Source organism: Orycteropus afer, unplaced genomic scaffold (genome assembly GCF_000298275.1).
Source record: "Orycteropus afer afer isolate SDZICR_OR568_19922 unplaced genomic scaffold, OryAfe1.0 scaffold00278, whole genome shotgun sequence".
Lineage (NCBI taxonomy): Eukaryota > Metazoa > Chordata > Mammalia > Tubulidentata > Orycteropodidae > Orycteropus > Orycteropus afer.
In genome coordinates, this window is record NW_006921865.1 from 469,076 (window position 1) to 481,503 (window position 12,428).

The 12,428-nt window shown below is 36.3% G+C and overlaps 1 protein-coding gene across 1 annotated transcript in view; it reads right to left on the reverse strand.

The window, feature by feature from the left end:
* Positions 1 to 10,925, reverse strand: part of GPM6A (glycoprotein M6A) — a 96,123-nt gene extending 85,198 nt beyond the window's left edge. The window contains exons 1-2 of the mRNA XM_042782269.1: positions 10,871 to 10,925; positions 9,953 to 10,145 (exon numbers count right to left, since the gene is read on the reverse strand). Coding sequence (XP_042638203.1) covers positions 9,953 to 10,145; positions 10,871 to 10,925 — 248 coding nt within the window. The remainder of the gene's footprint in view (positions 1 to 9,952; positions 10,146 to 10,870) is intronic.
* Between the last annotated feature and the right edge of the window lie 1,503 nt (positions 10,926 to 12,428).

Genomic DNA, 12,428 nt, shown 5'->3' on the forward strand with positions numbered 1-12,428 from the left:
TTTCACTGTACATAAATTATATTTCAATAAAATGCATTAAAAAAAAAAAAAGAAGACGATGTAAGGACTACACAGAGTCATGGTATCAAAAAGAATTGGTAGATGTTCAAATATTTCATGAGGTAGCACATGATCAAGAGACAATGGTTTTGAAGGAAGAAGTCAAAAATGCACTAAGGAATTGGTGAAGAATAAGGCTCTAGAAATTGATCATACCCACTGAGATGTTTCAACAAATGAATGCAATGCTGGAGAAAATTACTTCTTTATGCCAAGAAATTTGGAAGACAGCTGCCTGGCCAACTGACTGGAAGAGATCCGTATTTGTGCCCATTCCAAAGACAGATGATCCAAAAGAATGCAGAAATTATCAAACAATATCATTAATCTTACACACTACAAAAATTTTTCTGAAGATAATTAAAAAATGGTTGCAGCAGTATATTGACAGGAAACTTCCAGAAATTCAAGCTGGATTCAGAAGAGGGTGTGGAATGATGGACGTCATTGCTGACTTCAGATGGCTCTTTACTGAAAGCAAAGGATACTAGAAAGATGTTTACCTGTGTTTTATTGACGATGCAAAGTCACTCAACAGTGTGGATCATAACAAATTACAGATACCATTGCAAAGAATGGGAATTTCAGAACACTTAATTGTGTTCATGAGGAACCTGTATATAGACCAAGAGGCTGTTGTTTGAACAGCACAAGGGAATTCTGCACGGTTTAAATTCAGGAAAGGTGTGTGTCAGGGTTGTGTACTTTCACCATACATATTCAATCTGTATGCTGAGCAAATAATCTGAGAAACTGGATTATATGAAGAAGAACATGGCATCAGGATTGGAGGAAGACTCATTAACAACCAGTGATACGCAGATGACACATTACTTGCTGAAAGTGAGGATGACTTAAAGCACTAACAGATGAAGATGAAAGACAACATCCTAGACTCTGGATTAAATCTTAGCATAAAAAAACAAAAGTCTTCACAACTGGACCAATAAGCAACATTATGATAAATGGGGAAAGAATTGAAGTCAGGAATTTTATTTTATTGGATTCACAATCAACACCCATAGAAGCAGTAGTCAAGAAACAAGACGTTGTATTGCACTGAGCTGATGTGTTGCAAAAGACCTTTTTAAAATGTTAAGAGGCAAAGATGCCATTTTAAAGAATAAGGTGCACCTAACCCAAGCCATTGTATTTTCAAATGCCTCACATACATATGAAAACTGGACAATTCATAAGGAAAGAAGAAGAAGAGTTTATGCCTTTGAATTGTGGTGCTGGGAAACAATACTAAAAATATCATGGCCTGCCAGAAGAATGAACAAATCTGACCTGGAAGAAGTGCAGCCCGAACACTGCTTGGAAGCAAGAATAGCCAGACTTCATCTCACTGACTTTGGTCATATTGCCAGAAAGGACCATTCCCAGAAGTATTTCATGCTTAGTAAAGTAGAGGGTCAATTCCTTCAATAAGGGGAAGACCCTCAATGAAGTGGATTGACACAGCAGCTGCAATGATGGGCTCAGGCAAAGCAGGGATTGGTAGGGTGGCACAGACTGGATGGTGTTTCATTCCATTGTACACGGGGTTGCTATGAGTTGAAGTCAACTCAACAGCACCTAACAGGCAGAAAAACCACAGCCTGATGGAATTATTTCCAAAAAGATGTATGCTGTTCAATTATTATTTTAGATATTAGGAATTCAGTATTGTTTTATGCTAGCTCTATTAAAGTTTTAGCTATATTCAATTATTTCTGATTCTCCAGAACTAATAATCACAAATTAATACCGATCTGTCTGATCTTCAAATAGTCCTACAATAAGACTTCAGTAATTGAATACTTCAGTGATTTCTATCAGCCTATATTAGTTTTCTACAGGTGCTGTAACAAAGGATCACAAATGGGGTTGCTGAAAACAATAGTTCTGGAGGATAAATTATCAACAGGGCCATGTTCTCTCAGAAAGCTCAAGGGTAGAGTCCATTCTGTTTTTTGGTTTTTTTGTTTGTTTGTTTTAGCTTTAGGCATTGCCATCAATCCTTGACACTCCTTGGCTTGTAGATGCATCATTCTAATCTCTTCTAATCTCTGCCTCTGTCATCACATGACATTCTCCCAATGTAACTGCCTGTACATCCTCTCCTCTTCATATGAGGACACCAGCCATAGTAGATTAAGAGTTTACTCTTAATTTACTCTTAATTAACAAGAGTATGTCTTCACCTTATCTTAATGAATTATACCTGCAAAGGCCTTCTTTCCAAATAAGGTCACATTTCCAGGACTTCAGACTTCAACGTTCTCTTTTGGGAAGAAATAATTCAATATATAACACAGGCCACAAATCTTTACAGTGTTTGCTATGAATGCACTATTTCATTTGCCTTCTCATTTATATTCTACTAGTTACTGATAGCTATTTTGTTATCTTCTAAGAAGTAAATGTGAATTACAAACTGATTTAAAGACTTACACACCGCAATGTGGATAAGAGCAAAACCAATGTATCTATTTTATCTGAGTTTACTGGCTACTTTTATTTAAGTAGTTATCCCTGGTGGTGCAATGGTTAAAGAACTCAGCTGCTAAGCAAAAGGTGGTTTGAACCCACTTGCCACTCAACAGGAGAAAGATGTAGCAGTCTGCTTCCATATATATTACAGGCAGTTCTACTCTGTCCTACATGGTTGCTGTGAGTGAGAATCAATTTGATGGCAACAGATTCGGTTTTAGGTTTTGGTTTAAAGAGACTGTGACTAATTTTTATGTATACATAAAGTAGCAAAGAATATGCTGTTTAATTAACTCAGTGTTTGACACATTGACCTTAAATTATTGTGATAAAATTTTGAAAAAAATTAATTTGTTCTGGAAATCAGTGATACCAGATCTTATAACCCAGTATCATTTGTCGATAGCCCAGATGCAATCTCTGTCTAATAAATTGTGAGGAGGGCTCTCTCTTGTACAGTCCTCAAGAGAGTTATCAAAAAGATAAGTCACTTAGCAAAATTACTGATTCTTATCACTTTATATCTAATTTTCTAATCAATTTCCATATTTCATTGCCTTATATGAATCTGCTCTATTACTTTTTTAAGTGAAATTAATGGAATAAAATAACATCTTGACAAAGTATCCTGAGATAAGTAAGTCTGAATCAGAAATTGGAAAATGCTTTTCACATTGCAGAACATTGTAGTGCAGTTAATTGTTTTTGTTCCTGTTGTTGTTGCATGCCATGGAGTTGACTTTGGCTCATAGTGACTCTATGACAGAACGAGGGAGTCAACACAGTGATGGCAAAGAAGAAAATTTATGTTTAGAATGTAAGAATGTTCTCTAATTGGAACAGGGGTTTAAGTTAAAAGAGTATGGAGTCAACAAATGACCACAGACATGGTCATCTGGGAACTAAAATGACAGGACAAGGGATGAAAACCTTCTGGGAATCCACATAGATGAAAAAAGATAGATTTATCTATCTATCTATCTATATATATATATACACACACACACTAATGGGTGACTTTTTTTTTTTTTAGTAATTCAATCTTTTCTCTATATAGAGGCCTGCAAAAGTCAAATAGATATGAAAAAATAATTTAGTGGTGACACCATATTGTAATGTAAGAGCTGGACTTCATAGTACCTTCCATTGGTTTTTATAGTTGCATGTTTGAAAATCAGATTGTATAAGAAAGAGGCTTATTTGCAAATGTATATTTGAGAAGTAGGTTTTCCATGCTAAACACAAGATTGATAAAAAAAATAGTCATATTTCAGTGTACTTTCCCTTTATATATCTCCCTGTATACTTGGAAATATTGACCATGTTGGGAAAGTGTATGTATTTAAGAGGAGGGAAACAATGAAGATGTGGGAAGAGGGAGGTAAGGAAGGGTAGGAAAAAGGAAGGAAGGAGGGAGAGAAAGAGGAAAAAGAAGAGGAGGAGGAAGAGAAGAAAGAGATATGCAGCAGAGATCTTTGGGTCCTTGAGATTAAGAAAAATGAGTAATTCTTCAAATCCTGAGAGCTACAGGTGGAAGACTGGGTTTTCAGTGGCCATTTTTTTCAGAAGTGGATGGCTCCATCCTTCCTCCCATTCTATATTTGTCTGGAAGCTCTGATGAAACCTGTCCACCATGGGTGACTCTGCTGGTATTTGATGTACCAGTGGCATAGCCTCCAGCCTCACAGCAACACATAAGCCTCGTCAAAATAATTTTAGACATTTGAAATACAAAAAGAGATCATTTGGGCATTTGCTTTTATTTCGACCAAATAATATTCCTTTATTTTTTTGTTGTTTTTTCTTTAACTTTTTATTGTGATTTGGGTGCAAGTTTACAGAGCAAATTCATTTTCCATTCAACAGTACATACACAGTTTGTTTCATGACATTGATTGTAATCCCCACAATGCAACAGCTCTCTTTCCACTTCTTCCCTGTGGTTACATTTTCCCTGCATCCTTCTTTCCCATGCATTCCTTCCTTGAGCTTCTGATCTCCCATGGTTGATTGTTCTAAGAAGTGTACTTCCCTGGTACAATTGTTTACCTTGTAATCCTGTCTATTATTTGGCTGAAAGTTGAGCCTCAAGGATGAGTTCCATTCCAGGCCCAAAGCTTGACTAGAGGGTCATTGTTTAGGGGGTCTCACCTGTCTCTATCAGACCATTAAGCATGGTCTTTTTTATATGATTTTGAATTTTGTTCTACATTTTTCTCCCACTCCATCCAGGATCTTCTGTTTTGATACTTTTCTGAGTTGTTGCCAGTGGTAACTGAACACTATCTAGTTCTTTTGGTCTCAGGGTAATGTAGGTTGAAGTTCTCATGATCTGCTAGTTATTTGGACTAGTTGTTTCCATACTTCTATGATTTTCTTCACTCTTTGCTCCAGAGAACAGAAGACACCAACAGTTGCATCTTAGATGGCTTTTCACAACCTTTTAAGACTCCAATCACTACTCACCAAAGTAGAATGTAGAACAGTGATTTTGTGTACTATGTTATGCCATTTGAACTTGATATTCCCTGAGACCATGGTTTTGAGTCTGCAGGCCCAGTGATTCATTACCTCAAGGTGTTTTGTTTTATTTAAAGTTATCATAACTTTGCCCTCTGTTTGCTCTAGTATATGTATGGGCATTTTTATAGTGCATGCACATATCTTCTGCCAAACTATATGGTCATGAGTATATTCCCATTCACCATCCCATTCCTAATCATCTTGCCTATTTACTTATGTATCCACCCACAGATTAATGTTTATTATTAAAATGATATTCTATCAATTCTAAAAATATTACTGATTTTATATTTAATTTCTAATGCAAAAATTAAAATACCAAATTAAGCATATGATTTCTGATTCCTCATCCAAAACTCCACTCATATGACTCTCTCAGAGCCTGTCCACCACTCACAAGTCAGTTTGCCACTGTGGTGGCTTGCATGTTGCAGTGAGGCTGGGGCTATGCCATTAGTATTTCAAATACCAGTAAGGTCACACAAGGTGAACACATTTCAGCAGAGCTCCCAGACTAAGAAACATTCACAATAAGGAAGGGGTCATCCACTTTTCAAAGTATTGGCCACTGAAAACCTTATGAATAGCAGTGAAACACTGTGTTACATATTACTGGAAAATTTTATGAATAGTCCTGAAACACTGTCTGATATAGTGCCAAAAGATGAGGACCTCAGGTTGGGAGGCATTTGAAATGGGACTGCGGAAGAGCTGCCTCCTCAAAGTAGAGTCAACCTCAATGATTGGGATGGAGTAAAGCATGTGGGACCTCCATTTGCTAATGGGACATGAGGCAAAATGGGCTGAAACAGCTACAAACATTCATTAATAATTTGAACATGGAATGTACGAAGTATGAATATAGGAAGTTGTCAGAAATGGAAGGGAATGCATAAAGAGCAATATCCTAGGTATTAGTGAGCTGAAATGGACTGGTTTTGACCATTTTGAATCAGACAACTATATGATGTACTATACAAAAAAAAAAATCACTGCCATCAAGTTGATTCCAACTCATAGACCCCCTTTGGGTTTCCAAGGTGGTAAATCTTTATGGAAGTAGATTGCCAAGTCTTCATTCTGCAGAGTGGCTGGTGGGTTTGAACTGCCAACCTTCTTTCTGGCTAGCAGTCAAATGCCTTAAGCATCATGCAGGGAATTTCGTGGCATTCATCATTTCAAAGACTGCTTCAAGATCTACCCCGAAGTACAATACTGTTAGTGATAGGATAATACCCATATGCCTACAAGGAAGACCAGTTAATTCTATCATTATTCAAATTTATGCATCAATCACCAAAGGCACAGATGAAGAAACTGAAAAATTTTACCAACTTCTGCAGCCTGATATTGACCAAACATACAGTCAAAATGCTTTGATTATTACTGGTGATTGGAATAGGCCTTGATGATAGAAATTACATTGGAAATTGCATGATAGAATTTTGCAAGACCAACAACTAACTCATTACAAATAGCTTTTTTCAACAACATAAATGGTCGTTATACATCTGGACCTTGTCAGATGGAATACACAGGAATCATATTGACTACATCTGTGGGAAAAGGCAATGGAGAAGCTCATATCTTCAGCCAAAACAAGTCCAGAAGCTGACTGTGGAACAGACCATCAACTGGTCATAAGCAAGTTCAAATTGAAGCTGAAGACAATCAAAACAAGTTCATAAGAGCCAAAATATGACCTTGCTTATATCCCACCTGAATTTAGAGACCATCTGAAGAACAGATTTGATGCATTAAATACCATTGACCAAAAACCAGATGAATTGTGGGATGACATCAAGAACATCCTACGTGAAGAAAGCAAAAAGTGACTGAAAAGACAGGAAAGGAAGAAAAGACCAAAATGGATTCAGAAGAAACTCTGAAACTTGATCTAAAACAAAGAGCAGATAAAGGAAGAAATTATAAAAGAACTGAACAGATTTTAAAGAGTAGTTAGGGAAGACAAAATGAATTATTATAATGAAATATCCAAAAACCTGGAGTTACTAAACCAAAAGAGAAGAAAATTCCCAGTATCTCTCAAGCTGAAAGAACTCAAGAATACATTCAAGCCTTGAGTTGCCATATGGAAAGATTTTATGGGCAAAATATCGAATGACAATGGAAACATCGGAAGAATGGAAGGAATACACAGAGTCACTGTACCAAAAAGAATTGGTCAATGCTCATCTATTTCAGGAGGTGGCATATGATCAAGAACAAAAGGAAGAAGCCAAAGCTGCACTGACAGAATTGGCAAAAAACAAGGCTCCAGGAACTGACAGAATACCCATGGAGATGTTTCAACAAAAAGATACTGCACTAGGAAGAAATTACAAAAGTGCACTAGAGGCGCTTACTCTTCTATGGAACAAAATTTGGAAGACAGCTACTTGGCCAACTGACAGGAAGAGTTCTATATTTGTGCCATCCAAAGAAAAGTGATCCACAGAATGTTCAAATCACTGCACAAGACCATTAATATCACACCCAAGTAAAATCTTCCTGAAGATTACACAAAAATGTTTGCAGCAGTTAATTGACAGGACCCTCTAGAAATGCAGGCTGGATTCAGAAGAGGATTTGGAATGAGAGATATCATTGCTGATGTCAGATGGATCTTGGCTGAAAGCAAAGAATTCCAGAAAGAAGTTTATTGTGTTTTATTGACTATGCAAAAGCCATTTGACTGTGTGTATCATAACAAATTATGGATAACACTGAAAAGAATGGGAATTCCAGAACACTTAATTGTGCTCATAAGGAACCTGTATGTAGACCAGGAGGCTGTCATTTGATATCACAAGGGATACTGCATGGTGTAAAATCAGGAAGGGAGTGCATCAATGTTGAATCTTTTCCCCATATTTATTCAATCTGTATGCTGGGCAAATCATCCTAGAAGCTGAATTATATGAAGAAGACAGCATCAGGATTAGAGGAAGACATATTAACAACTTGCAATATGCATACAATTTAACCTTGCTTCTTGAAAGCGAAGATTACTTGAACACTTACCGATGAAGATTAAAGACTACAGTCTACAGTATGGATTACACCTCAATATAAAGAAAACAAAAATCCTCACAACTGCACCAATAAGTAGTATCACAATAAAAGAAGAAAATATTGAAGTTGTCAATGATTTCATATTACTTGGTTCTACGATCAACACCAATAGAAGCAGCAGTCAAGAAATCAGAGGACATATTGCACTGGAACAATCTGCTGCAAAAGCCCTCTTTAAATTGCTGAAGAGCAAAAGATGTTTCTTTGAAGACTAAGGTGTGCTTAACCCAAGCCACGGTATTTTCAGTAGCCTCATATGCATGTGAAAGCTGGACAATGAACAAGTCAAACAGAAAAAGAGTTGATGCTTCTGAGTTGTGATGTTGGCCAAGAATACTGAAAGTACCATAGACTGCCAGAAGAGCTAAAAAATCTGTCCTGGAAGAAGGGTAGCCAGAATGATCCTTGGAAGTGAGAATAGCCAGACTTCTCACCTACTTTAGTCACATTGTCAGAAGGGACCATTCCCTGGAGAAGGATATCATGCTTGGTAAAGTGGAGGGTCAGCAAAAAGGTGGAAGGCCTTCACTGAGATGGACTGACACAGAGGCTGCAACAATGGGCTCAGGTATAGCAAGGACTGTGAGGCTGGCACCGCATTAGGCAGTGTTCCGTTCTGTTGTACATGGGGTGGCTATGAGGTGGACCTACCTTGACAGCACCTAACAGCTCTGTAATGTATTAAATTTTATTGTCTAAATATCAAACAAATATCTTGGTTTCTGACAACTATATACAAACACCTTAGTCCATTTATTAGGCTTGTAATTTCTTACAAACTTGTCAATTTAGAACCAAATTTAGAAATTTGGATATAGCCTGAGGATAGAGAATCTGTGGATAGATTTTAAGGACATCTGTGGTAGCTTAAAATAATATACAGTGAAAAAATTGTGTCCAGTGTAGGCTGAGATAAAATTAAAAAGAAAATGTCAGTTTTAACACATTAAAATATATACATGCAATAATTTTCTTAAACCTCTTTTGAACTTATCTCCAATAATCCAAAGCATTTTAATTTAGTTTAATCATATTCCAAAAGATGAGTATCATTTTTAAATTTTCAAGTGTCAATTCTTGCTATTTGAGTCTAAGACATTGATGGCATCTGCTGGATTTTAGTTTTATGTGGAAAATTATTAAATACTACACAAATGTGTATAGTGATACTGCTTTGGAAACCCAAGGAGGGGTCTCTATGAGTCAGGTCTGACTCCACGGCACATAACAACAACAACAACACATGTGTGTGTATATTCATACTTAATTTAATGTAAATTGATCAGCTGTCTACTATACTTAAATAATTCATTTTCATGAATAATGTTATTTTTCAGAACTAATTTGTAATACAAAGCTATATTAGGAAATATAAAGAAAATGGTATTTCTTTCACTTTTTTTTAACTTGATGTAAAGTCTTCATTTCCATTTTTCAGTGACACTGACAAAGCTCTAACTTGATACTTCAGATTTAGAGACCATGTTTTTACAGTAATGGTACTTCTTAACTAAGTTGTTAATCAATCTTCATCCTCCTCTTAATCATTTAGTGTGAATATGTGTATCTGTGAGTGTGTAGGTGTGTGTTACAAGCCTTCCACTTACTGATAATTGAGTTCTGGATAATTTTTACAGATAGCTTAAAGCACAGACTTGGCCCACATTAAATAGGCCTCTCTCCCTGTGCTATGCTTCCTGTATGTATTGTAAAGATCACTGGACTCATGCACATTCTAAGAGTATTTTTTTTTCAGCTATAACATCACCTCAGCTAACCCTTTATCCATATTTGTTCAACACACAGCAGGATGACTTACATGGTAAAGACGTCCAGTGTATCTCCAGCAGTTCTTGCCATCTCAAAGTAGGTTTGTAGGATGGTGACAGATCCAGAAAGTGCTTCATGACCACAGCCACAGAACAGGGCCACTCCAGCATAGAGCAGGATGGTAGCAATCAGAGAGGCATAGGGAATGCCTCCCAGGCATTTAATACAGCACTCAAAACACCCTGCAAAGAGCAACATCAAAATGGTTAGAAATTATATTATTTTGTTAATCTAATATTAAAATATTTTTTTAAACTTCAGCATTATAGAAAAATATTTGCATTTAAAGATAACATCCAGTTGTTGTTGTTGTTGTTATGTGCCGTCGAGTTGGCCCCCACTCATAGCGACTCCTCCTTGGGTTTCCGAGGCAGTATCACTACGGAAATAGATTGCCCCATCTTCCTTCCAAGGAGTGGCTAGTGGGTTTGACCCTCCAGCCTTCTGCTTAGCAGTCAAGTGCCTTAGGCACTACACTACCAGAGCTCCAGTGGACCACGTTAATCAAGCCCTAAGGTGCCCTGTGGGTATAAAAATCAAGTACCTCAAATGTGAAACCATCTACCTTAGCAGATAGAAGAATGCTTATTGTCACCAATGGTTTCCTCTATTACCCTAAGCCACACAAAAATAATTTCTTCCAACCCAGACTTTCTGTAATAATTTTCATGATATATGTATACAGATAGGGAGCTCTGGTAGCATAGTGCCTAAGGCACTTGGCTGCTAACCAGAATGCAGGCGCTTCAAACCCACCAGACACTCCTTGGAAGGAAGGTTGGACAATCTACTTCCGTAGTACTACTGCCTCAGAAACCCAAGGAGGGGTTGCTATGAGTCGGGTCCGACTGGAAGGCACATAACAACAACAACATTTATACAGGTAGTTCTACATTTAATTTGTTACCTATCTCAAATTTCACATGATTAAGTTTATTTTCAATAAAAATTGTATGTCCCATGAGTACAATGTTATCTAATCTTGTGCATTCTTGGAACTGTATTTTTCAAACAGTTGGCTGAAATCTATTAGTTAGTTGTGAAACCAACTTAGTGAACTTTAGCTAACAATTTTTAAATATGAAAGAAAATGGAATAAACAATGTCTGAATGCTTCCCTTTCAGTAAAGGAAATTATCTTTTTTTTTTTTCTTCAGATATGTATATATGTATATATGTTGTTTGCATAGTGAGCAGTCATGAAAAAATTCTTGCTGAATTTTCTGTAAAAGAGATGGTAGAATAGTAGAAAAGGGAAGGCAAGAATGGTCAGAATTTTGACTCTACCATTCTAAGTTCTTTGACATATACTTATTTTCTCATGTGTGAAAAGGTAGCAATAAAAGAACTTCTTTCAAGAGAATTGCAGGATAGAATGGACTGTTCTAAACTCAGGGAGAAAATTATAAATCACAGGGTAACCTCAAAGAAAACTGATAAACTTTAGCATCACAATAAAAAGAGGACAAGCACAAATATTTAGCAGATACTAAAACAGTAGCAATGAAGGAAGTAATAACATGATTCATAAACAAAATGAGCTCAGAATTGTATGGAACAAAGAAATCAGCAACACCCCAAAAAACACATAACAAACTGACAGCAACAAATTCATACTTGTCAATAATTATACTGAATGAAAATGGATTAAATGCACCACTCAAGAGACAGAGAGTTGCAGGCTGGATAAGAAAACATGATTCATTAATATGCTGTTTACAAGAAACTTACCTTAGACACAAAGACAAAAATAGACTAAAATCAAAGGTTGGAAAAAGATATCTCAAGCAAATGGCAACAGTAAGAGAGCAGGAGTGGCAATACTAATTTCTGATCAAATTGACTTTAAGACAAAAACCACCATATAAGACAAGGAAGGACATTATATAATGATTAAAGGATCAATTGAACATGAAGATATAAGCATAATAAATATCTATGCACCCAATGAAAGAGCCCCAAAATACATAAATCAGACTTTAACAGAATTGAAAAGACAAATAGATGACTCCACAGTCATAGTAGGAGACTTTGATATACCACTTTCAATCAAAGATAAAATAACTGGAAAGAAACTCAACAAAGATGCAGAAAACTAAATATACTCAACCAACTTGACCTTACAGATATCTACAGAGCACTTCACTCAACAACAGCACATTATACATTCTTTTCTAGTGCACGTGGAACATTCTCCATGATAGACCATATGTTAGGTGACAAAGCAAGCCTTAATAAATTTATAAACATTGAAATGCTGCAAAGCATATTCTCAGGTCACAAAGCTATAAATTTAGAAATCAACAATAGGAAGATCAACAGATAAAGAGCAAACATATGGAAACTGAACAACACCCTCCTCAAGAAAGACTGGGTAAAAGAAATGAAAAATGAAATTAAAAAAATCCTTGACTCAAGCAAAAATGAAAACACAATATACCAAAATCTTTGGGACACAGAGTAAG